The sequence below is a fragment of the Leptosomus discolor genome, chromosome 8 (assembly GCF_034619465.1).
Source record: "Leptosomus discolor isolate bLepDis1 chromosome 8, bLepDis1.hap2, whole genome shotgun sequence".
Lineage (NCBI taxonomy): Eukaryota > Metazoa > Chordata > Aves > Leptosomiformes > Leptosomidae > Leptosomus > Leptosomus discolor.
The window spans coordinates 32805087-32832166 of record NC_141398.1 but is presented as its reverse complement, the minus strand read 5'-3'; the positions used below and the strand labels follow the sequence as shown (position 1 = coordinate 32832166).

Below are 27080 nucleotides of genomic sequence, written 5' to 3'. Positions count from 1 at the left end.
CAAGTTTTATTTTAAATATCAGCCAGCTAGCTGTAGCAATACACAGAGCATGTTTATAGGGAAATCGATGTCAAGAGTGAAGATACAAACCTCCATTCACAGGAGGAGCATCTTAATGCCAAGAGCAGAACTCTCCTGACATCCTGTCTCTTCAGGTGAATAGTCCATCAAAGAGCTTCTATCTGACATAGTATCATGGGAAGAGTTCTCACTAGCAGGGTTGCTAATGCATAAGCCTCTCATAGCTCTAATCTGGGATAGAGGAGTCCTGTGCTGTGTTATTTTCCCTGTATTTGTGATTTTTGATTTCCTACACACTTTTTCAGATTCAGTTCTTACTTCACCTAGAATGTGCTTGAAGTTTTAGAAAAATTCTAGCTAGTTTTTTCATTTGTTTGTCCTGCCCTTCTTTTTCCACAGAATCTCATGGCAAGAGCCCTGTACGATAATGTTCCTGAATGTGCAGAAGAGTTGGCCTTCCGCAAAGGAGATATTTTGACGGTGATAGAACAGAACACTGAAGGTCTTGAAGGATGGTGGCTCTGCTCCTTACATGGCCGGCAAGGCATTGTTCCAGGCAACCGTGTGAAACTCCTGATAGGTCCAGTGGTACAAGACAGTCCTTCTGGCCAGGATATGTCCAATTCAGGATTGATACATCAGTCCTTCAACCAGCAAAAGATCTACCAAGTGCCAAGCTCACATGCCTCAGCACGGGACCCCGTCTACCAAGTGCCACCTTCCCATCCGAATCAGGGAATTTACCAAATACCCACTGGTCATGGTCTGGTGGGAAAAGATATTTACCAGGTGCCACCCTCCATGCAGAGATGTATTGATGGTCCAGCTCTGACTAACAAGGTGTGTGCATTTGCATTCATATCATAGCTCCAAAGCAGGTCACTTGTGCTGACCACCAGTGAAGTGGTTAATGTCTAGTGATGGTGTGTGGACTTGAGGTATAGGAAGGATAAGGTTATATATAAAGTTACAGCAATAACTTTACTGCTGTGGGAGGAAAAGAAAGGCCCAGTTCTTAACAGCTTGCTTAATTTGCAACTGAGATACATAGTAGAGCATTTTGGACCTGGGCTGCTAAAGGTGAGGGGAAGTTACGATCTTGTGTCCTCACAGGCTCCCCAGGGAGGCTGAAGCACATCTGGCCTATGGCACTCTTGCATTATATCCTCAAAAGAGAGCTGCTGCAGTTAAGATTAACTCTCCCACAAATTAATGAACAGTTACATTATCTGCCCAAGTAATTTTGTTTAATTAAAAATTATGTACTGCCTTGCTGGAGAAGTCCCAGTGAGTCTAAATTACAAAGAGAAAGCAATGATGGATGAGACAAGGGCCATACTTAGAAGAATGAGGGAGCAAGAGGATGATGATCATGAGGGATGTTTTAATACCAAACCTAAAGTTTATAAGGGTGCACTTGATCTTTATCTACAGCTGAATTTCTTGATTGAAAGTGGGAGCTGCAGCAGCTCCATGATGCAGCCATTACTGCAGCAGCTGAGAGCTCCCAAGGCTCCAGTGAGAGGCATTGCATTATGCGCATCCCCCCTTGTTCCTGTTGTCCCCCTCAGGCTCTCCCCATCTCCTGTCACTCCCTCATTTTACCTTCACAAGGTACCTGCCAGGTACCCTGGTGGCACAGAGTGCCTTGGTGGCTGAAAAGGGTTAAGGAAGGTACCTGAGGGAAGAAGGAGATTCTCCTGGCCTTCCAGACCCCTTATTGCCAACCCAAAAAGAAGTTCCTACAGTCCCTCCTCCATTCTCAGCTCAACAGCTCCAGCTATTAGCACCCTTCTTACCTTTAGAGCTTAAAGCACAGTATTTATATCCAAGTTATGTGAGCAGATGGTGTCTCTGTCAGGAAGTTCCTGACTGGTTTAAACTTTCATCTCCTAATTTAGATTGGCAAGACAGTCTGTTTAGGGGTTTTTCCCCTGCCTCACCCCCAACTCAGCGTTTTTCACATCAGGCTTCTGGAAGGCATCTTCTAATGCTTTTTATTTCCTTGTTATAATTTTGTTGTACTTGATAAGAGTAATGGATTTTTTTTTTTTTCCTTCTGAGCAATAGAAAAAGATCTGTGAAATCATTCCCAATCAAGCTGTAAAGAGGTTTGTTTGGTCAGCTTTTCCACAATTACACATTGTAGGGTGTGCAGGAAGATAAAATGAGAAAATTGTGAAAATTGCCCTTGCTGCACAGGTAGAGATAGGAGCTTTGTTGGAGCCATTATGTGGGTTTTCTTGAGAAATATCACATCTTTTCTCTCCTTTCCCTACAGACTAGATACAGTAAAATCTTTTTCAGGGGCAGTGTAGTTTACCTATCCACAGTAGGATTTAGATACCCTCCGATGTAGTTAGTGAACACCTGGTAAATACCCTACTGATGGGACAGCACAGAAGAGATCCCATTTTAGTGTATTTCTGCATGAAACATGACAGGGCTGTGCAGAGATCCCTCAGCTAACCAGCTTGGGAGATGCACCGTCCTGCAGAGCTGCAGCAAAGTCTGTTGGGAAGCCCAAGATATTAGCTTGGAATTAAATGCTATGTACTTTAATTTTGGGGCCTGACCTGCCTAAATAACCATTAGCATAATTTACTTCACATAATGCAAGTGTGTGTACTCTGCACAGTGTAAGCCTGAAAGGAAAAAAATTCTCCAACTGCATTCGAAGTCTCTTCTCCCTCCTCCCACCCTCTCCAGCTCCACTGACACTAATAGGACATTCTGCATAAACCTAGTTGCTACAGGGTCTGTTAAAACCCTAGATATAATGAGAAATATTTGGTTTAATTTAAGTGCAAACTTCTTGTTGAGATGAAAAAAATCAGAGGCACTAGAGCACCTGTTTTCTCCTAGTTTCTGCCTAGAAATTTTTCAGCAAGCTTGAATATGCATTGTTCTGAATTAAGCGACCTTCAGAAAATTAAGACCATTTATTTGGCTGATTTATAACTCGTTTCACTTAATTCCTTGCAACCTATGAAAGGTCAGCTATGCTGCATAAAAACAAATGGCTACGCTGCCAACTGTAGAATGAACTAAACACGCACATTCATAAAGCATTTTACCCTCAGCAAAGTAGCTGCCAATCTGCTTTGCATTAGCCAATTCTTGTTGCTTAGGATAGGATTGCTTTAATCTTGACTTTAAAATTATTTAGCCTAAGAGCCCCAAGTCTCTGTGTTCACTGTATATTAGTGGCAGGCTTGCTAGATGTCAAACCTTGTGGCAGTGTCCTGCTTTGATCAGAGGCAGGCATGTCTCTAGTCCCTTGAAACTGCTCAGTTCTGCACTGAGAAGAGCCCATTGGGATTGAAACCATGGTAGAGAAGAGAGGACTGTAGGGTTATTAGTAAGGGAGGAGTCTGAGGTAAAAAGTACTCCATTCTTTAGCATCCTAACCTTGCAAAACTGCTTTTTGCTGCTTCAGCTGCAACTATCTGTTAATGCCTTTGTAAAAGAAAAGCCTAATTAAAGGGAAGCACTTTAGCACTTGTCTCCTTTGTCTGAGTAAACAGTCTGTCTCCAAATCCTCCTCATCTAGGAGGTGTAAAAACAAGCCTTAATATTAAGGAAAGCTGGAAATCTCGAAGATTTTATTTTGGGAATCTTCACTTTGACTTCCAAAACGATGAATTTCTTTTCTCACCTTGTGACACCTGCCCCAATGGCTTAAGTGAGCCGCTCTGCCTTCTTCCATCATCAGCAGCAGCTGGTTAGCAAGCTGTGCATTTTGGCAGTTTTATGGACTTGGAAGGGTTTTACTATGAGGTTGTCCTATATGTAAGCCTTCTCCCCTCCCATAGCAGTAGCTAGAGAAGACTGTGTCTTCTAGACCCGATTCTAAGCAGGACCAGCAGCAGTTTCTATCCTATCCATTTCTGTACACGTTTGCCTGTTTCTTTGTGCAAATGTGTGGTTTGGCTGCCATACAAGTTTTACAGGCAAAGCTTAGGAACTGCTGTCAGGCAGGAATTGTCTAGCCTCAAGCAGCAGAAAATCAACAGAAGGCATGTTATAGAGCTGTGCTGAGGTAATACATCTCATTAGCCAGAAAGGCAAAGCATGTCAAAAAGGAGTCCTGAGGCAGGTAATTATAGTGATGAATTGATTCTGGCCAAGCTAGTTGTTGACAACAGAGCTCTATCAGCTCCTTCTATCAAATAAAAATGCCACCTTCTAAAAATGCACCCTACAAATGACAGAGATAGTGAGAGGTGGTTTAAAATTAGCCTTGGTTAGCCCCAAGATTTTATAGTTGTGCTGCAAGTTTAGTCGTGAAACAGTTACACCCCTAAGTGTGAAGAATGTCAGAGGAGCATAAAGATACAAAAGCTGTGTCTTAAAATTTATTCCATCTTTCTCTGCTCTGCCTTCAGACTTACTCTCTTTTACTGCAACCAGTAAAGAGAAGGAGCCTTCAAACAAATTTGACATTCGGGAAACCTGCTTTTTATCCTTGCCACAGGCTTCTGCATAGTCTTAAGTAGTGTTTTTGCACCTTGGCAATCTCATCTGCAAAATATGTGGTGTAATTATGAGGGAACTCATTCTGTACAGGCTGCTTTGAGAACATCCTTTGGGAAAGGTGCTGTCAAAGCACAAAGTCTCTTTTGCATGTGTGATTAATCATTAGTTCATACATGAGCTTTAAACTAGGGAAAGCTACGTGTAAAAAAAAGTCACCACTGTAATTTAAACACCCTTTTTTCTGGTTCACCGTTTCCCCTAACCGATCTGTTGTGCTGTGTCTGCTACCCTGAAAATAGCATTGTCCAAAAAAAATTTAGGGGAAACATTTCCTTGTTGGAAAACAGTCTTGATGAATTCTGAAAGCCAGTAGCTTTCAGGAGAACTTTTGATCAAGGGAAATTAGCACAAAACAGAATATGAGGCTGAAAGACCACAGCTGTTTGGCCAGGGAGAGGCTGCACAGCAGGGGTTACCAGCCCTGAACTACAGCTCCCGCAAGGCATGGACAAACTGACAAACAGATTAATGCCAGCTTGGAACACGTCAGCTTTTTTGTTTGTTAGTCTGCTTGCACTAGAACTTTATGCTTCAGGAAGCACTTAGATTTATCCACCTTTTATCAAGCAGAATAGGGAAGGAACTCATATTCACATATGAATATCCCTGGCCTGTTTCCAAGTATAAACATGCCCTTGACAGATCAAGGGTTTCACACTCCACCATCCTGTGATGGTCACCTTTTTCAAGAGTCCACTGCCTTCAGCAGGAGGTTTGGGTAAGCCATGACTAAGGTAACAGACCTTGTTCTCTGGTCTTTATTTATGTTAGAGTTAGGTTGGTTGAATCCGTGAGAACTGGAAACACCACCCCACAAGCAGCACCACCCTGACAGTTCTGGCACAGACTTTAGTAGCAGGAGCCAGTTAGCCACATTACAATGTTTTTCCTTCCAATTAAACAAGTACTGTCTTAGCTGGGAGGAAACAAAACGCTGCATATAACATTTGTTCCAAAAAATAAGCCTGCCTCTACATTATTATCTTTTTTCTTGCTTATTTTCACACTTATGAAGAAGAGACGTACATTAAGCATAGTGAAGAGTTGTGTGGCAGATAACATTTTGCCAAACTACAAAATACTAGATACACTCCCATTACTTTTGATGACAAAATATATTTACACTCCAAGATAGAATGTCCCTGTTTACCCTTAAGTCTGAAATACCACAGATCCCCGTGATATGGTTTACTTATATGGCCCATTTATCTTATAGTCCCTCTTTTCTTCTGCTTTCACATTAAAAATTCTACCTTGGGGATTTGTGTCCTTCATAACAAAATATTGCATCAGTGTTGAAAGTGCTGAACACACAGCAAATTTGCTGTGTGCAGCAGGAATGGTAACACATACCTCAGTGCTCAGTTTCAAAGTGTGCTCTAAAGTAGGAAATTCTCAAATTAAATGCAAACTCAATCGTAAGACCAGCACACAGCCTTTTCCTTAGGCTCAGGAGTTTCGCTTGTAACTTTCCATGTGACATTAATAGGAGAAAAGCCATTTTACTGATAAAAAACCTGTGCAGTTAATCTATCCTCAGTGGTCTCCATGAAAACCACTGAGTAAAGAAACCCTCTTCCACAAGTCAGAGTAAGTAGTAGTTAGTCACTGGTGTGATTTGTAGAGAAGCATTTAAAGAAGACAACTGCATTTTATTAGGCTGAGCAAACATATGAGCTCAACATTACTCCCTGATTCTCCTTAAGCACAGGGCTCTTTTAAAATCAGTTCTATTTGCAGACCAGAGGCAGGCATTTTTTCCCTGTAGTATCAGAAAGAAGGCCAGTCCTGCAATCTCATCCAACAACTGAGGTCCCCAGGGACACAATTCTGCCTGTACAGGCACAAGTGCAGGATCAAACCCTAGCTAAAAAAAGAATTCATAATAAAGAAAAATGCAAGCTTGTGGTCTCTTTCTTGGTCATTAGAAACCTAACTGGACCTTTGGTTACATCTAAAAATACACTAACCACACACTAAGTTTGGATAATCTTTATTTCCCTGTAAGTACTCAAACTAAAGCAGTAGAGCATTTTACAAACACGCAAGTGGAAAACTCTTTAATCAAAAAGTGAGCCTCATCATAAGGAGGAAGTGTGGTTTATGAAGATAGGAAACAGATAGATGAAGATGGGTTGCTGACAGTCAGAAAACATAGTTCTGTTGAAATCTAAAGGCTTCACCAGCCTTTGATGATTTTGTAGATACTTTGTTTTGGAGGAAGACTAGTTAGCATCAGAATATCATCATTCCACATGTCAGGCATGAAATATTTCAATTTTTCATTTTTAAATAGCAGTGTTAATATTGCATCAGTTTAAAAAAGAACCTAAATTAAGCTTTCTCCCAAAACAGATCATTAGAATGGAATCTAAGTGAAATTAAAGTAGTTAAGGTATTACAAGACAGAAAACTTCCATAAGGCAAACCATCCTTGATCCTTAAAAGACACCAACGTATTCCCATTGGGTCTTATCAGCACCACTCTTTTATACACGAGTCCTGACTGAGGTCTGGTATAATTAATATATAGATGTAACAAGACAATTAAGGATGGAGTTTATACCTCTTTAAAAGATGTCTATATCTTCCATGAACTTGCCAAAGCAAGCTATGCTAATCTAGACATCAGTTCATAGGAGTATTTGACTATACAGCTGCCTTGAGAAACCCGTACAGAAATGGAGCCAGAATACAGTTTGTGAGACAGAAAACCTCTACAAATCAAACTGAATTGAGCTTCTTCCTGAAGATTTTCTTTGTCTGCTTCTCTCAGACCTAAATGATTCTCAGCCTAAATGATTTAGGGACACTTCCATTGTTTCTGCCCAAGTGTACCTCTGAGAGCATCTAGCTTTCCAATTTCAGTTCCTTGTGGAATTGGCAGTGCTTTATATCAAACATTTTTTTTTGTCCACTAGGAAATGCCAATTCACAAAAGCAAAACTGGTCACAGGGGAGGATCTGCTCTGAGAAATGTCTCAAAAGAAAGAGATAAAATATTTGAAAGGAAAAAAGAAGTGATGGAAATACCCTACTTCGACAATTCCCAAATGAAGCTTTCTTCCCCCCCCCCCCCCCCCCCCCCCCCAACTTTCTATCTAGAAATTCAATATAGGAGGGGAGATAACAGAAAGAAGGTGAAGCTCCTCAAAAGAATTAAAATGAGTTGTTTGGACTGGACCAAACTGGTTTATTATTTGTGAGCCTTTAGGATTTCACATCATTCACAACATTAAGACCACTCTCTGCCCTGCCTGTCCCAGCACCTCCTCTTCTCATCCTTTTTCACTTCCTCTCCTCCTCCAGACCTGCCCTAAATTTAGGCTTCCGTCTTTGAGATGAGACTGTTGTAGTATTACCAGCATAGAAAATAAGTGCATGTTTGCCAAATGGTTCTTCATGTGAGAACCTTTTTAAAAAAGGAAGACTAGGCAGACTGGGATGGCCAAAGCAGGATGCTGCTTTAAGTATTTATCATGGACAAGATACCAAAACGCTGAGGTGCTGAGTTTCACCACACACTTCCCATTAATCAAAACTCCAGATCAAATTTAATCATAGGTTTCCAGAAAATACTTTCAGATAAACATATTTTTCCATTAGAAGAACTTATCACATAATAATTTGGGGATTTTTTTTTTCTCCACAAGATCCATCCACAGACATTTATTTTGGAGTGTATGCCTGTTCTATCACCAGTACTGTAACGCGTCAGCTTGTTAGCCCTGTTGGCCAACACATGCAGAAATGGTGATGTCACTGTCTGTCTAAACATGAGTAATTGTCATGGGGATGTCACTGGTAAAACTTAGCGAGAGTATTGGACAAGTATCCTCTTTCACACTTCTCTTGAAAATGCTGATAATTTAATAATTACGGGTGTGGTTTTTTTAAATCTCTCTTGACCTCTTCCTCTCAAAAAATGAGACATCCTCAGAAGTGGTGTTTGACTCTTTTTAATCACATTTTGTAAGCAAGAATGACTCCCCCAGAAGCTAGGAAATACCCCTTCCCAGTCAGCCTTGCAATTCAAGGCCAGCCAGCACCAAGCCTGTCCCGCTGAAGCAAGCAGAAATGTTGCTCGTAACACAACTGGCAGAAAGCCCTAGAGTTGATGTGAGAGAGCAGGATCAGGTCACGAAAGCATCATTAAAACAAAGGAAAAAAAGCAGTGAAATCTTGTCAGTGACAAAATTGTTGAGCTTTTTTGTGCCTCGTACTGCTCATTCAGTAAAGTCTGTAGAGAGATGGACCTTTGTATCACCATTTGTGTTGTGATCATGAACGCCAGCAGGAAGCAAAAATTCAGTGCTGTAATCCAAAGCTATAGCTGATGCAGGTCAGCAGCATTCCACTATGCTTAATAGAGCCTTGCTGTTTTATGCTAATTGGAGTTTAGGTCATTTATGTAACTCTATAGATTTAAAAAAAAATTCTTTGGAAGGCCAATAAACCTGCACTTTAGATTTAGGAAAAATACAAAAGTTAAGAATAGTGTAATGAACCTGCTTTTGTGTGCTGGTTATGGGAAGGTGTCACACCAGAAGTTGAAAACTCAGGATTAGGCTAGTTGCAAAGCAGTTGGCTATACCTGTATCACCAGCAGGCGAGGGCTTGAATCAAGGCTAGCTCGTGATTTCACATTTTTTTATTTTAAATAGGTTTCACGACTGCTGCTCTACATCTTCAAGACTCACAACTCAAAACTTGTATAAATCTGATTTAAGTAACGTGACCTCAAAAGGTGAAAAATGCAATACCTGTTTTCATTACTTAGTGCAATTTGCATCACAACACCATGGGGGCATTTTTTAAAACTGGGCATCTACTGGTGAAGCCAGCAAATAGCTACATTTAAAAGTTTCTGTTTAAATCCCTAAGTCTGCAAAGTCAAGCATTTTTAGTGTAATACACCATGAATCAGTGACATCTGGACATGCTTTAGCCCTGAGGGTACATGCAGTTACAGCAGAAAAGTGGATCTTCATAGCTATAGGTCTTGGACAACAAATGGACATGAAGCATTGAAGAAAATGAGGTATTTTGAAGATGGAAACAACATCAAGAACTGTAAGTCAGTTCTGTATCAGGGCAGTATTTGTCACATATCCTTCTCTTCACACATGTTGAATCTTACTTCTCAGAAAATTCACTGGGAAACACCAGATCAAAGACAAGTAGCAGTGTCACTGTATGTGTTGAGACCGCCTGTCTTTCTGTCACATGGTAGAGCTGATAACTCACTCAGGAAAGAGAATACAGTAATTTTTGTTGATTTCTTCTTGCCTTGCAGAAACATTTGGGCTCATAGCACTAGAAACAACTCATAGTTGCAGCTACAAGCCTGGTGCAATAGAAGTACCTCTATAGGCTTCCTCCCCTCTCTTTCAGCTCGTGAGCCTTGATCAAAAGCTCTCCAATTGTTCAGCCTTGGCAGAAAATACTCTACTAGAGCATTTTATAGTGACCCAATGTTTGTGCATCATTTAGGTTAAAATAAGGTGTTATGATTTGATAATCCTAACACTTATAGCAGCTTACAAAAAGAAACATCTATAAGAGCGAGAATCCTTAGCACATATGAGAATGAAACCCCAACCTTCACTCACCAACAGGTGGGAAACATATGGTGTATCAATGTATATAGCAAATAAGTAAGTCAAGGCAACTGGTTCATAAAAACATTTTTGCTCTTTTTTTACAGGAGACAGCACTGAGTGATACAGTAGGCATTAGTGTCAGAAAATTCATTATCAGTCACTGGAAATCTTGATGCAGCTTTCAAAAGACAGGAGAAGAAACGCTATGTGCTTTCTGTGAAAAGGACAGAGTTTTAGCCAGCTATCCAGGTTCTTTCAGACACCCAGATTACCTTAGAGATGCTTTTCTTTAACACAGCGTTCTTGCAGTTCAACTCAGGTACAGAATCTTTCCCGAGAAAAAACATTTAAGGAGACACACCTAACTTCCTAAGTACATGCAGCAAAACAGAAAGAATGGCCCAGAGGTGGCTCACTGCCTTACCAGCATCATTCAGTAGCTCCTGCCACTGCCTTCCAAAGGACTAGGAGTTCAAGAGAATAGGAATTCAGTTTTTACCCCAAATGCTCTCTCTCTTAAGTTTCCTCATAGTCTCTTTAGCTATTTCGTTCTCCTTATAAGCCTAAGAGAGCCCAGGTAGTCATTACATAGGCACCTAAAGGGCTTAGGAACAGAATTTCAACAACTAGAGAAAGTTACAGAAATACTTTGCAACAGAAGACAAACCTTACTTTATTTCCTTTACTTACATTTTGATTCATTTTTCCCACATCCAAGTTTTATAACAACCCCATTTTATGCACCACCACCTGGCCTCCTCCAGGACAGGACTCTTCCCAGGGTAAGCTACAGCTGATTTTAGTAGCTACAGGACTGATGACTGAGATTAGCAGCAGTTGACGGCGGTGGCTTTTCAACTGCTGGGAGTTACCCAGGAGGTGAAGAAGAGAGCATCAAAGGAAGAAATATATTTTAATACAAATCTTCATCCAGATTTTAAATATATAAATATATAAAATTTACCTCTCATGCCTCTTCTTTTCCCCCTCCAAAAAGCACTGATATGTTTTTAAGAGCAGTCAGCAGGCATCAGTGGGTTCTTGGCGCTAAGAGGACATACCAGAAAACAGCAAGCTGCCCTTTTCAGCTCTCCTGTTTGCCTCTGGTTTGGGTGGGGCAAGGTGTTGCAGAGATACCTCTGCTTCAGTTCTTTCACCTGTAAAACCTGGCAAAGCTTGTTTCCCATCATTCTGCATGTCAGGCATTGCTGTTCGTGGGAACGGGCTAAATTCTGCCCTCCACACTGCTGCCATAAATTCAGAGTAATTCTGTTGGCTTCAGTAGGTTTATTCGCTCTTTGTCCTTGTTAAACAATATAAACTACAGTGTTGTGCATCAGCTGTAAGCACGAGAACTGTCTTGTGGCTGCCTTACTTAGGAATGTTCTCTATTGCAGCTTGATATCCATTTTAATCCTAGAAGAAATAGAATGGGGTTTTTTTCCTCATATTTAAGGAGAAGGGTTTTAATGAATCACAGGACTGGATATTTTGCAGAGTACGTGCACATTCAGCTCTTTTTCTTGGTTAGGAACGTGCCATTGGCATGGAAAAGACCCAAGTAATTGCTCTTGGAAGAGCATGATCTTCAGCAAGAACAGAACAAACTTTCTGCTCAATTGTGTTTGTTTTGCAGTACTGAAAGTTCGATGTAGGCTCATTACGTGTTTCACCAGAGCCAAACCTGGTCTCCGTTAGTTGCTCTGCATGGATTAAGTGGTTAACAATGTTTTGAGAATGTTGAGCTAGATAGTTTGTGGGAACACCATCTGTTTCCTTTAACGCGTAAACAAGGAAAATTGAAAATTGCTGGTTTGAAATGCAGGATTATTTAAACTCAGATGACCACAGGCATTCCTAAAAGGGAAGAGGTAAAAGGAAAAAGAATCCTTATGAGGTCTGAAGTTCAGTGGCATTTGTTAGGATATAAATTCTTAAGTGCTAGACGGGGCTGCTCTCCGTATTCCACAAGTGGGAGAAAGAGAACTTTTCTTTTGCAGCCACCTCCTTCCTTCAGAAGTCCATCTTCAAAACTAAACTGCCATCAAACATTCAAATCCATAAAAAATGGTTCAACAATGCATTGAGAGGTCTGAGCATCCCCTTCAGAATCAGCAAGTTCATTTATTTATAGGTGGATATCCAAAATCAAAAGTTACTTCTGAAAATACTGGCTTTGGTACCCTCCTTTCTTTACTTACCCACCTACCTCCCCCTTCCTCATACAGAAGGAGCAGTGCGACCACATGTCCTGGCTTCCCATGTGAGGTCATGTCTTTGGGACGTGAGAGTCAGAACAAATGCTCCGCATTTTCACGTTGTCAAGTAGCATGGGTATTCTTTTAATTACTGTTACAAAATGTTCGCTCAAGATATGTTTTGGTGATGAGCTGCTTCTGTTCTGAATTGACTAGGAACAAGCAGTCCAGAGGCCTGTTTAACCTAATGAAAAGTGTTGGAAGGGAAGAGGATTAGAGGTACAACAGGAAACGTCCTTGTACTCAGTGCAGACCAGATCAGCATATGTAGAGGCTTTTATGATGAAATCACTCAGAACATGTTGTTACTAGATAATAATCCTTCACACAGGAAAATACACCTGAATCACTTGGAGAAAAAAGTTGTCTTTCATGTTATCAACAAGCCATGGTTATTGCTGGGTTTCTTAAAGTCATCCTTTCTGTCTTTCATATAGCTTTTTCAGAAGCCTGAAAAGTAGCAGGCATAAAAGCCGCTGATGCATTTTTATTTGGACAACAAATGCCACCTCAAGTAGAGTGCACTGCTAAGCAGAGCCCTGCAGCCAGCTCAGGTCTTCTGAATGCAGTCACCCGTGTAGGCAGGCTGTACTCATGAATACCCAGAATCGGACACTTGGTGTTTTAACCTCTCGCTTCCTTTGACAACAGCCAGAAGCACCCAGAGCAGGTGTTTGTTTCACCCAAATAAAGGAGTGATCCTGCTTGACCACTGCTTTGGGTTAGTCAAGTCTGGGAAAGAGCGAAAGTGTCAAGATACATGATAAAAAAGTCCTGCAGTGCTGAGTGAATCTGGCTTCCTTCATCTGACCCGTCTAGCTTTAGTGTAGTTATTTAGGATTGTATCACAGCCCAGCAGCTGTGTAGTACTGTAAACCTTCCACGTAGCAGCTGGCATGTCAGCCTTTTGAAAAATGGGAAAGGTCTCTAAAGATGAGCTACAAGAATAACCGCAGCTGCCTGGTACTCCTGTAATGCAGAGTGAGGGAGGATCTCTCTGTAAACACTGGGCATGAGCACAGCTTCTCTTCCACGTATGTTCCAGGGTCCGTGGTGTAAGGATATAATCTGCTTTGCCACCGGGGCCTGTTTTTACAAAAGTGAAGTGTGATGTTTACTTACAAGAACAAGAGCGAGTGGTTTTATTTGTGCGTGCTTAGGGACATGGTTTAGCGGTGGACTTGGCAGTCTTAGGTTTACAGTTGGACTCGATGATCTTAAAGGTCTTTTCGAACCTTCTGTGATTCTGTGACTTATTGCCTGTGCTGCTTGGGTCAGCTCCCACTTTTATATGAGCAGCTCTGTGGCTTTTCTTTGAGTTTGCTCATGGAAATTAATTCTCTGAGCAAGGAAAGTGCTCATGTCTTGTATCCTGAATGAGTTTAGGCATGAGATGGGTAGGACTGTTATTGCTGAGCCTGTGTAGAGGCACTTCTCTAAAGTGCTGTGCAAACCTTGGAGAACTGAGGTACCATAAAGCTTCTGCAGAGGTGCCATACATTGCCTCCGTGGGCAGGACAGTAAGAAGCACCGCACATCTGAGGTCTGGAGGAGATCTGGTTAAATTTTACTCCTGCTTTGGATTTTGGATAGAGTTCAGCTTCTGGAGTAGACCACAACTGAGCAAGGGTTTATAAAAATTTCAGACTGAGGAGCCAATACCTATCTTTTTGGAGCCAGACACAGCCTGACTCCTGCCTTGTGTGGCTAGGCAACAGTCAGCAGGTAAAGCAGAGCCAAACCGCAGTGGTGCACTGGTCCTCCCCACTTCCAGGGCTGGTATGGGGCTGCCCACCATGAACAGTTGGGGCTTTTTCCTCTGATGGTCAAGCAGTTTCCCAGCATATTAGGAAGCAGGCTAATGCCACAGTGTTCACAGTAGCAGAAGGGTTGGTGGAGATGGGCTACCCAGGAAACAGCCCTTTGTTTTTACTGTGCATTGTCTATTCTCCCGGAGGATCATTTTTAAACACCCAGTGACTCATTATTGAAGCAACACCATGGTTGTAATTTTGGAGCCCCTGGCAACAACCTCTGAGTAAACATTGCTTAAAACCAAATTCTTCTGTTCCTGACTTGGGTGGAAAGCATTTGACTGGCAGCACCCAACTGAAGAAAAAAAAAAAAAAGAAAGGAAAAAAAGATGCAAAAATTATACCGCAAACTCTGCTAGTCTAATCACTAGCCCGCACTTCTCAGGTAAACAATGTAATGGCAGTATTACACGGAGTGGTCTGAGAGGGATAATGTCTGGAATGATCCATTATGGGAAGCTTCCAGTAACTTAAGGGAGAACGTTCTTAAAAGTTTTGTCTGTAGATACCTTTTACAATGCAGTAGGTGACTCTGTGGCAGAGGAATGGTCTGTCAGAAATGCAACACATTCTTAGATTCTTTTCCAAAAACTCTTATGTTCGTAAGCCCTATTAACCCCACAGCCCATTCAGCAGGAGTTCTCTCGTGGGCAGCGAACTGACCGAGTGCTCTGGGGACCTTATTGCTTCCAGTTCCTGTCCTCTGATGCAAATTCAAGGAAAAGCAGCTGCAAAAACCACTGGTTTCCCCCACCCTCGCCTGCCAGGCGTGGGTGTTCCTCCCTCACCTCAGGCACAGGCAGGCAGTGTGCCTGGCACTACCAGGCGAACTGCCTTGGGCTACTCACATTGAATCAGACCTCACTGGTCTGATTCACTGGTACGGCAGTTACCTCAGGGGGGAAATCCAGTGATTGTTTCATGGTACCCGGCCAGAGATTACACAGCAATATTTGGGCAGCAAGTAAAAAGAAGAAAAGCCTGTGATGTTAACATAGCAGAGAGGAAGGAGCGAGTTAGCATCAGGGACTTTCCCTGCAGACCTCAGTCAAGCAAAACTCACTGCAATCTGGCCAGGATACTAGGATTCCTTACAGCATAAACTGGTACAGGATCTTTACTGAGCATTTGGACAGAAACTCTGTTGTGCATCTTGCATACATTTCCCAAGACAGTTAGGTAGCTCTGGTGCAGAATTCTCCCCAGCCGAGTACAAAGCCACATCTTGTACGAGCCTGTGTAATTTGCCATTTTATGCCTTTGGGTTACACTATTTGTATATTTTTGTTGTTCTTGTTAAAGCTAAATAGCACCAGCAGAGGTTAAGATGTCAGCATTTCCACTATAAACCCACCTGTTTCTTAGGGTTAGGTAATAATTCTTTTATACCACACCATATGGAATTTCTGCCATGCAGATGCTGTCCAAGACATAAAGGCATTTATTTTTCACCAGATTTTGTTTGAAGTCATTATGGTAGTTAATGGTTTAGAAAATGTCAAAAAATGTAAATTCTAAGCTGCTTTTTTTTTTTTCCCAGGGGCTGTTCTTGCATGGTATACTTCAAGAATGGGTTAACATTTCCTGTCTCTTGGCTGCTAGTGTAGGCAAACCAAACAGAGACAAGAAATTTGAATGTCCCGCTTTGGAAGGTTTAAGCATAGCCTTTCTACGAAAAGAATTTCCAAAGCCACAGCTCACACTCAGTCATCCACGATGGTGTGCTGTAGAGAGCAGTAACACAAGACATCGTGCTGGAGTAGGTGGGAAATACCTCCACAAGCAAAGAGGCAGAATCCCAGAGCCTGAATGTAGTAGTTTATCCCTCCGTCAGTCAGTGGGGACACTCAGCACCTCAGTAGGATCAGCATGTACGTAGCCCTGGTCTTGGTGAGTGGGTGGTGTAACCATCACCTCATATGGTCTGTGCTAATGGGTGGGAAATGGGAAGAAGGGACCAAGCTCTCTTAGACCTGCTGGAGAATCTGTGCTTGACAAATAGAAGATACTGTAGCAGTAGCAAGCAGCCCTGTCAGAACTGGTCTGGAAGAAAAAGATGGTGCATTTGTAGCTACTGATGGTCACTTTGTGGTGTTACACTGTTCAGGTGTTCGTAGACTTGTGTTACTAACATTGCCACGTAACGTGTGAATGTTAATAGTACCGGATTGTTTGTACCCTGTGCAGTTATGGAGAGAACATGCCAAGATCCTCAGAGACTTACGTTTTCTCTTTTTCTTTTATCCCACAGGTAGTAACTCCAGTCAGATCAGGACAAGGTTATGTTTATGAATTCCCTTCCAAATACCAGAAAGATACCTATGATATCCCCCCTGTTCGCCCTCTCCAAGGGGTAGGTACCAATAAAACTGCCAACAGCACTGACAGGGCACAAAAGGTGATGAATTTCTACCAGAAATTTACGAGCAAAGCAAGTTCTCTCATTTCAGAGAGAAAATATGTTTTAATTAGAAGCTGTGGCTTAATCACAGAGTACAGAAGTATTTCAAAGTTGTATTTGATGTTGACTAAGATTTGGCAGCACACCAAATGCAAAAGTCCCATTTATTTTCCGTGTTTTGATCAAAGAGTATATCTAAATAGAATAAACTTGCTGCCTGGGAACAATTTTTTTCCCCTGACTTTGTTGTTGCATAGTTGACAGTAATTCACTCAGTAAGGGTAAAATTATCGCCTAGATGAACAGCTACTATGCAGGGAGTTGTTTTCACCACATATCTACTGCACCATGTCACTGAACTTGAAACATGTCTTTGTTCTGGGGAACACCCTTAGCATTCAGTCCCCAAGACCACAGACATCTAGAGTGGATGTCTGCAAGATCTCAACAACCCTGCGTCTCTCCATGGCTCTCTGACAGATCAGCTCCTCCAGGGAACAACATTGAAGCCCAGTAGTACATGACTAACACCGAATGGCTGAAACTGTTGGGAAGTCTGAGTTAGAAGCTGTTCAGATAGTGGCCTTAGACCACACGGCAGAACCCACTGTAATGTAGGACATGCCACCAAGTGGAATGCTTGAAACATCTGACAGCTGTACTCTTTGCTAGGGAGACAGCTCACACTGCATCCAATAAAGCAGATAGGCGATGCTGACAGCAGCAGCCTTAGTTTCAGTGTGTATTAGTACAAGCTTATTCCTCAACCCCTCTAATGCTCTATCAGTAAGGGTGTGATCGGTTCTGGTCACATGAATATACTACTCCCCTGTTCACCTCAACAGGTATCTGTAATAGACTGGCCTTGATTTAACTGTCAGGATGGAAGTCAGCCGTGACTTCATCTCTCCAGCCTGCTGTCCACACGATTGCTCAGAGGGGACCTAGCAAAGTGCATTTCCTACCAACTGTCTGAAGATACCAGGCAAATCCAAGCAGCTATCCCATATGAAACAAAGTTGGAGATCTCTGATCACCTTCAGGCTGTTTGAGAGGAAACATGGAAAACCAAGAAAACTCATCTTAAGATCAGAACTTACCTGAGGTGATTTGTTTCTGTAACTGGTTTATTATTTCTTTAGATATATGACATTCCCCCCACATCAGTTAAGGGGCCTGCACCTCCAGTTCCAATGGGAGAAGCAAAAGCTTTGGGAGTCTATGACATACCGCCTGCCAAAGGGGTAAGTATTAACGCTGTTTCCACAAGATCCTGTATTTTCATGTCCAACCAAAGACGCGTTTAAACAAGGGTTCATGTATGATCCTGAAGGAAAAGGAGATTCGGTACTTTAAAGATTTCCTTAGGTTTTTGAACTGTTAAAAGTGGTAAAGTGAAGCACTGCATCAAAATTATGAATGTTAGGGAGTGTGATTTGATAATTAGACCTACATTACCTTTGTGGCAGTATACTGCCTTTTTGGATTTTGCTGCTTATGAGAATTTGCATCAAGATGAATGTTAACAAGTGAGATATTAAAACTGACAGACAAACTCGGGATAAGTAGCCGACTCCATGAAAGTCAATGGCAGATCTTCCATCCCAGCATTTTATAGGCCACATGGAAGATGTAAAATGTTTTGGTATTCTAGCTAAAGGTTTCATGGTTTGCTTTCTGTGTGATTCAGGTCTATGTTACACCTCCATCTGCATGCCGAGATGATACAGGCCTGAGGGAAAATTTGCAGGATTTTTCATCGCCAGCAGGCCACAGTGTAAGACCAGAAGGAGTATATGATATTCCTCCTCCCATCACCAAAGCAACTGGGAAAGAACTTAATAAATTTTCTCCTGAGAGCCTTTTATTGCCAGATGGAGCGCCACACAAACAGAATGTTTATGACATCCCTATAAACCATCAAAACCATTTTCTTGGACAGCAAATTGCACCTCAAAAAGATGTTTATGATACCCCAAGGGGAATTGCCTTCCCAGGACAACAGACAGGACTCAGCGAAAGTCTCATCCCAGAAGGAAGAGAAGGTGTATATGATGTGCCACCACCAGTCCTCCAAGACACTAAAGGCTTACAGGATGTGACTGATGGGATAAATAGGTTGTCTTTCTCCAGCACAGGAAGCACAAGAAGTAACATGTCCACATCTTCAACAACATCAAAAGACTCTTCTTTCTCAGCATCAACTGCACAGGACAAAAGACTAATCCTTGATCCAGACACTGCTATAGAGAGGCTTTATCACCTCCAGCAGATGGTGGAGACAGCTGTAAATAACCTCATGGCCTTCGTTACAGCAGACTGGCGGTCTTATGGGTACATGGAGAAGCACATCAATGAAATTCACACTGCTGTGGATAAGGTAGAGCAGTTGCTGTTGGAGTACCTCCAGTTTGCGAAAGGATCAGCAGCCAATGCTTCCTGCCTGTCTGAGTTCAGCCTCCTTAACAAAATGAGGAGGGAGGTACAAAGGCTGGAGGACTCTCACCAGATCCTTACCCAAACCAGTCATGACTTGAACAGCTACAACTGGTCTTTGAACGTTCTAGCTGTCAACAGACTGCACAATAAGTGTGATGACCTGGATCGGTTTGTTATGGTGGCGAGGACAGTCCCGGATGATGCCAAGCAGCTGACCACTACCATCAGCGTCAACGCAGAGGTGCTCTTCAAACAGGCGTTGAGCAGCTCACGTTTCAAAAACATACCAGAGAATATCATGAACGTTCCTGAGTATGTGTATGACAATCCACATATGCAGCGTCACGGAGAAAAAGCACAGAACCACTGCAGTTCCCTTCCTCCGCTCCTGAGTAAAGGTCAGCACCCTCGCAATACCACCAGTGAGAGCTCAGAAAAGAGCTGGATGGATGACTACGATTATGTTCACCTGCAGGTGGGTAAACCCAACACCTTGTTCTCCACAAGGCCAAGTAAGAATTGTCTGTGGGTTTTTGTAGAAGCTGTTTGCAGGAAAGTAGCAATCAGATTGTCACACTAATAATTAATGATTAATTCCTCTCAGACAGGACTGTTGCATACATAATGGCAATAGCCTTTTGCTCTGCCACACCATCCTTTTCTTCTCCGTACTCTTAGTGATGCATACCAGTGAAAAAGCCAATACAAAGCAGCCGGTTATTTCACCTATGAGTTGTCATTTAGCTCAGGAGTGGTTTTGATTTAACACAGTGTCGTCTGTTATGCAAAACAGGGGAAAGAAGAGTTTGAAAGGCAACAGAAGGAGCTGCTGGAAAAAGAAAATATCATCAAGCAGAACAAAATGGAGCTAGAGCACCATCAGGTATGTTCGCTCAGGTGCAATAATCACATTGATACACAGTGTTCCTTGCACATAAGAAGGACTGATCAAACAAAGCAGGAGGGCTCCTTCCCTTAGCAGTGCGCTACCATCATGGCTGCGAGGTGTGTGTGAGTGCCAGCACATGCAGTTAGAAAGTCCCAGGCGCTAGGTGGTGACGGCAGCAGGTATTAGGTCTTGGCTAAACAGCAGCTCCAGGTTCGTTTCTTTCCAAGTGCGATTTGTGCCAGTCAGGCTCCATCATTAATGGATTTATCAGTGCAAAGGACAAGGACACGTACTGCCATGCTCCAAATGGGAAATGGTGAGCATCAAGATTTTAGCACCTTTCTGGCCCTGTGCATCGGTGTCAGTGATTGCTTATGTCAAAGAAATCTTTTAAGCGTTTGCTGCAGAGTAGCTGTTCTGAAGATCAGCATCTCTGACCTGTTCATATCCTTGTTGCCACTTCGTAAGTGAGTGGAAGCACAGCCACAGCTCTCAGTGTTTAGAATGACGTCTCTTGCGGCAGGAATAAGCCTTTCCCTTGAAAACAATTTCCAACCACCTCAATTTAAGAGACTAATTATTTCCTTATACAATGCACCGTTGTGGTGGGCCCAGTGCATATGTGTAATAAAAAGCAGTCTCTGTCTCCAGAAGTTTACCACAGAGGAAAAACAGACTTCTGCAATGTCTCACTGTGGGTCAGTCAGAAAACTGACTTGAGAACTTGACTTTCCTGACCTGCAATCCAGTGCCTTAATCACTGGACCACACTGAATGTATATGCTGCCTGCACATCTGTTCAGTGAACATCAGCACCATTAACGTAAATACTGTGCTTAACATCACTTCAAATGCTAAAAATGCAGGTCATATAAGATTGAGGGCTATCACTTTGCCCTTACATTAATTCTTCGATATGTTGTTGCCATATCATATGGCAGAAAATTGTACAAGCGATGTGGAAGTGAGAGTTAGAGGTTTGTCATCTCAAAATCCCAGAGAGATGGCAGCTTTTTAAAGATCCTGTAGGATTCATTGCCATTTGGCTCCATCTCTCTCACTTGTCATTTCAGCATATTCCAAATGAGCAACAGCCTGTAAATTCAGGAGATTGGGTTTTTTTAAATTACAGATAAAGTATTTTAGATGTTTTTCTCTTCTGAACTCTGTGTATTTGGATCTACGCTAACCAAAGCACTCGATTATTCCTCACTCTCCAAAATAAAAGAACTTAGAAAACATAACGTACTACTTTTTGGTTAGCGTAAGGTCAATCTAGGATACCCAGGGGTGTCCTGAGGCATAAGGCAAAATTGTAATACATGACAACATCTTATGAGAATATTCATTGAAGAGAGCCTTTTTATTTGCCTTTCAGATCAATCAGTTTCAACGTCTGGAGCAAGAGATCACAAAGCCAGTAGAGAACGACATCTCAAAATGGAAGCCACCTCAAGCTCTCCAGACTGCAAACAGCACTGCCACCTCCCATGACAGCCAGCTGCTTTTATTCTATTCTGACCAGTGCGAGACTCACTTCAACTCCCTCCTAAATGCCATGGACGCCTTCTTCAGCTGCGTCAATGCTTCTCAGCCCCCCCGAATCTTTGTGGCTCACAGCAAGTTTGTCATTTTGAGCGCACACAAACTGGTGTTCATTGGGGACATGCTCACGAGGCAAGTGACGACTCAGGACATACGCAACAAAGTGATGAACTCCAGCAACCAGTTGTGTGAACTGCTGAAGAGTGTTGTTCTGGCTACCAAGATGGCTGCCTTGCATTATCCCAACACACCAGCCCTACAGAAGATGGTGGACCGAGTAACGGAGCTGTCTCATCATGCCCAGTTGTTCAAACTCTCACTGGTCCAAATGGCATCCTTATGAAGCCCAGTGGAATCCAACCCCTGAGGAGCAAAACAGAAGAGCAAACAAACTGGAGCTATTTTTGTGTACATGTTACCATTTTTCTTTTTTTAGATATTTTTAATGAAATATTTTAAATACATTATTTTGCGTTAGAGAATCTAATGAAATCAGGGATCTGGGAATATATCTGGTTCTGTATTATGTTTCTAATACACATTTAGATTTGTATACACTGCGTATATGTATATGTTGCTACATTCCCTAAACCATCAATTAAGCACCTTAAAAATTATGCATCGGGTAAGCCGTGAGTATCTTTTGTATATAATGCCTGTTTCCTCAGTTATTTGTTAACTGGATGCTGCACTCCTGTTTCATTCCATCCTGATTTTGGCACATGGACTTGGTTGTGAAACCTACTTGTAGCAATCCATGAAGCAAGTGTAATGGTTCTCATAGAACTCCATTCCCTTCTTAAAAATTACTTTCTGTAGGTTAATTCCATGAAATTTAACTCTCCTCTTGATGTTACACACAGCATTCAGTCATTCTGACTAGCATACAGGCACAACTGGGACAAGCAACACATCGAGCAAGGCGTACAGCATTTGGGAGAAAAGTATTTTTAGGCCATATAAAAAGCAGAACCTTCTAAGGAGGAAGGCAGAACTAGATATATTTAATATCTTATGGCATTCAAATTTCACTGTTTCTGATAACTGTGCAACGTGGGATTTTGAAACATGGATGGATTCCCAGAGATGTATATTCATATGTGTTAACCTTGTATGTCCTTGCGTTGGCAGTTAAATTTAACAGTCAGGCTCAAAAGCCTTATTGTTCATGGACTCAGAGTTATCCTGAGAGCATCCCAGGATCCACTGGGCTTATCTTTGAGGCTGCAGATGAGCAATGTCTCAAAATTCCAGCCCATTCCAGAGGGATTAACATACAAATTGTAATTTGTATGGAAAGAAAACAGCTTAATTTGAAATAACAGGTATTTAAACATCTCTATACCATATACACAATGTAATGAAGAAAAAGCACTTATTTTTCTAGGACATGTTCTTGGAAATTGATTGCATCTATTGCAATTCTGACTTCCATTCAACTATTGGGCGCTTTTTTTTTTTTGCCAAATTCTGTTGCACAGCTGCTGGTCTTTCTGCACTATGCTGTTGCCAAAAATGACCTCCTGTTTTAATGGGGCCATTCCATCAGAAGTACACACAATCCCACCCAGTAATTTTCCATTTAGAGCCTTAAAAATTGGTAGCAGAGTGGTAGACTGCTTTAGAAGTTTCACGTATGCTGGCTGCTCCAAAACGTAAGCTTAATCATCTTCATTGCCTTTTGTGAACCCCCTGAAAATAAGTTGCAGAATGCCACTTGCCTGTGGTCCTCAGACTAAAAGCTGTGCTTCAAAGTGAGCGACGGCTCAGGTAAATGCCAGTGATTCTGACATTTTTAAAGCAGAAACACTACTGTCCTTGCATAATTCAAGGTAGTCCCACGCTGGTGAGCTCTGAGCATTCGCATCAGCAGTCAGATCCCTGGTAAATACACAGTGGTGAGATCAGTGGCACCTGGAAAACTGGCGCTTCTGCCTCACTTCTCCCTTTCCCAGTTTGTATCCGAGCATGTGCCTTATTGAAATGGGATTTGTTGTCTTTGATAACAAAACTGTTTCAGCAGCGTATGAAACCTTGCAGCCTTAATGCATTGTCTCAGAGTGAAGAGCGCTCTTAGCCACCATAATGTTGCTTCCAGGGTCTGCAGACCCATTCCTGGAAGGGCAGCGGGAGCCAGCACAACCTCAGCTGGCCCAGAGCTGGCTCCAGGGCCTGGCCTAACACCCAGAAAGGGCGGTTACACTGTTGTAACCAAGAGCCTGTTGCCAAAAAGCGATCCACGTGAACCTGTTTCGTACTGGTGTTGTCTGAGATTCTTTTGGATTTCCTTGTCCATTTTTTTCACCGTATATTCTTAGAAAGTGAAAATGTGTTTTGAAGCTTAGTGGTTATGTTGATGGTTTGTGCTTTCAAAAGGAGAACCTTTGTTGCAAGCCTGTATTAGTTTGTTATCTTGTAGAGAGCATTTTAAAATTATTAAATGATTAGCTTTTTTGTATAAAAATAAGGCAACACTTCGTCTTATTTTTTCTTGTTTTCAGAGTCCTCTGAGCCTGTTAAAGGGAACTACTGCTGCTTGCTAATTACTGTCAGAGCCATTCTAAAATGAGTGCTTGTAGTGGGAAGTGCTTGTAGTGGGGAGTGAGAACTTGAGGCTCTAAGAGGAAGGGACAGACAGTTTCTCTGCCTGTCCAGAAGCAGCAGGTGAAGCATTTATCCAGCTCAGCTACACAAGGCATCAAGTCCAAAATACAGCCATCGGGGCCTGCAGTGCACCAGGCCACGCTCCTGTCCCGTTCCCGGTGTCTGTTCCTGCTGCGAGAGCTGCATCCTGAACCACCGCATCGTAGCCTGGGCGCTGGTCCTGGAGGTGAGCAGGGCAGTTCCTCTCAACACATCCCACAATGAGGTGGTGTGACAGGACACAGATGTGACTGTCCACCCATTCCGGCCTGCTCCCCCTCTCCAGCATTTACTGGTGAAGCCATGATCCACGCAGGAACTGGAAGAGCACCTTTGCTCACTGTAACCATCCTTCCCCTCCAGCCCAGTGGTAGGAGCACCCCTCTCCTACTGTGTGCTGAGCTGAGCAGCATCTGGGTGGGGGTTCCGTCTGAAACCACCATGTGGCTTTAAGGATCACGGAATCTTGCCCAGAAGTTACTTTCCCATCTCACTGTTGCCGAGGCACTGCCCTACCTCCTGTCAAGCACCTGGGTGTGCAAGGAGGAGAGAAATGGCTCTGCTGACGCCAGTTCACGGTTGCCAACGAAAGCCATTCCTGCTGGGGAGCGTAAGTGCAATGAAAGCCTCGAGAGCCATGTGCCTGGTCTGGCTTGTTGTGTACCCATGAGGGGACAGCCAGTGATGTGGGGTTGCTTCCCGAGACTGCTCCATTTTGTTCCTCTGCTAAATTTAAAAAGGTCAGCTAACAACAAAGGAGGGACTGGACAACCAAAACAGTTCAAAACAGAAACTAGAGCCTCTTTGCTCTCCTCCCTGAGCCACAAGTGTCTCCATGCAATTGCCAAGAAATTGCTGCTATTTGGCAACCACATTGATGGCCAGTGTGAAACAACTGTCTGATGCCCAGCGTGGAAAACAAAAGTCTGCCTCACACTACTGGCAAATGCAGAACACGCTTGGCTCCTAACTCCAGACACTAAGTAAATACTAATTCATATTAATTAGAAAAATACTTCTTTTCCAGGATGATGAGTGAGGGAGAGAGATGAAAGCCACCCTTGAAATGGGCAGGTTTTAGAGAAATTATCAATTCATACTGATACACAACAGAGGACACAGTTCATTGCGCCCCATGCTGCACAGCCCCTGCTGCTACCTGTACTGTTTCTGGCAAGCCAGGGCTGCACAGCTTCTGCGTTTTTGTTAGCTGCACGTTGACGCAACCTTGGCCAACTTGCTGTTCCAGCAAAGGCAGCACGGTTGAAGGAAACCAAGTTCCCAGACTGTCACCTGACGCTAGATTACACCCCAGCGTCTTTACATCCCCCATAACTTCTACACCCTAGAGCTTTTGGCACTTTCCGACACGTACATCTGGGCTATGTTTCAGAAATGTCCCTCCCACATCTACTGCCGATGCTCTTCAGAGTATTGCTGCACTGGTAACACCTTTCCTCTGCCCATGGGCCAAGCATCTGTATCTGTTCTGCTTCAAATCCAGCTTTTCCCTGTTGAACCCCACTTCCAGGCTGCCCACTCCATCGTAACGCACCTCAGTCTCAATCAAAAGGCTTTGGAAACTCATAGGATTTACTCCAAAAGCAGTTCTTAACCCTCCCTTGCCCCTTTCTCCTCTCACAACGTTCACAGCATTAGTCTACATTTAGTCAGGAACATTTCCAGGGCAAAGATGGGGTCTTGCCAGTATCAGAGGACGACACAGAGCATTCCTCCCAACTCTGAAACATGCCTGTTCATTTCATCTTAGCCTGTTAGGCTGGCAGTTTCAAAAGCGACATACACACATCACTCTTAAATCGATGGAGCATTTTTTCTGCTAGAAGATTTTTCCATCTCAGAGATGGACTGTCCCAAAAATGTTGTTTTGTTTATGTTTTTTAAAAATAATTTCTTTTTGCTATCTGCACCCACATTCCACGTAAACCAGCAGCTTTCTTTGTCTGAGGAGCCCTGGATATAGCTGTGTGGCTTTTCAACATGAGAGTAAATCTACAGTTATATCTAGTGCTGCAGAGTGCTCACAGAAGTTCTTCCGATTCAGAGGATGTTGAATCCAGGCTTGAGAGTACCTGGATAAAGTGAGTGGCAGCAGAAGGAAACTCTAATCCAGCCTTATCATAAACCTGCTGACTTCAGAGAAAGCAGATGAAACATAATCTCCTGTGAGCCAGCATGAGGTCTAGCACAGGCTCTTAGTAACTCACACCACCTCAGTTTCCCTCCAGTGAACTGCCCAGAGGCAATTTTACTTTGATTAAATTAGAGCTAAATTTGGAGTGCTGTTCACATCATTAGCAAGGCCTGATCAGCTGGGCATGGTGTGTGGAATCACTTAGGAAATGCAAGGACATCGTCCTCCATTCAAAACCCAAATATTTAGTCTTTGATGCCTGTGAGTTATGCAGGGCATGGAATAGTCAATCAGCAGCCTGACCTCAGAGGAGACACCTTCCCATGGCACTGCTGGGTTCAGAGTGGGGTGCTCTCCATCCCACCACCTTCCAGGAGAGTGGCTAGGACCACCTGGTGATGGCCTTCCAGAGCAAAGGACCAACAAGGAGTGTTTCAGGTCAAAACGTCAGGGCATGGCTGGGCAGGCACGCTGCTGGCTGTTGCAGAGCCCTCCTCTTCAGCCTTGCAGGGCAGCAGAGAATCAGGAGTTGGCAGTTCCGTGGCAAGAAGCAAGGAGCAAAAGCTCCTCATGTCTCCTGATAAACCCGTATCTCTACAGCGACATGGTCTTGACTTGCAGTTACCATGGATTTCTGAGCAGGAGAAGCTGAAACGCTCTGAGGGAGGGGCAATGCTGAGCAGAACATGACTTTCTCACCTCTCCTGGGGTTTAATTTGCAATGGCAACCTCTTCACAGGAGTCTGTGCTTCAGTTCTGTCTTTTCAGCAGAC

The 27080-nt window shown here is 42.9% G+C and overlaps 1 protein-coding gene across 1 annotated transcript; it reads left to right on the top strand.

Annotated features, from left to right (window-relative positions):
* Positions 1–414: 414 nt before the first annotated feature.
* NEDD9 (neural precursor cell expressed, developmentally down-regulated 9) lies at positions 415–21890 on the top strand. Its single transcript, XM_009956581.2, has 6 exons — positions 415–861; positions 16487–16588; positions 17779–17880; positions 18327–19550; positions 19869–19958; positions 21343–21890. The coding sequence occupies exons 1-6, from the start codon at positions 427–429 to the stop codon at positions 21850–21852; spliced, it is 2463 nt and encodes an 820-aa protein (XP_009954883.1). The 5' UTR covers positions 415–426; the 3' UTR covers positions 21853–21890.
* Positions 21891–27080: the final 5190 nt, after the last annotated feature.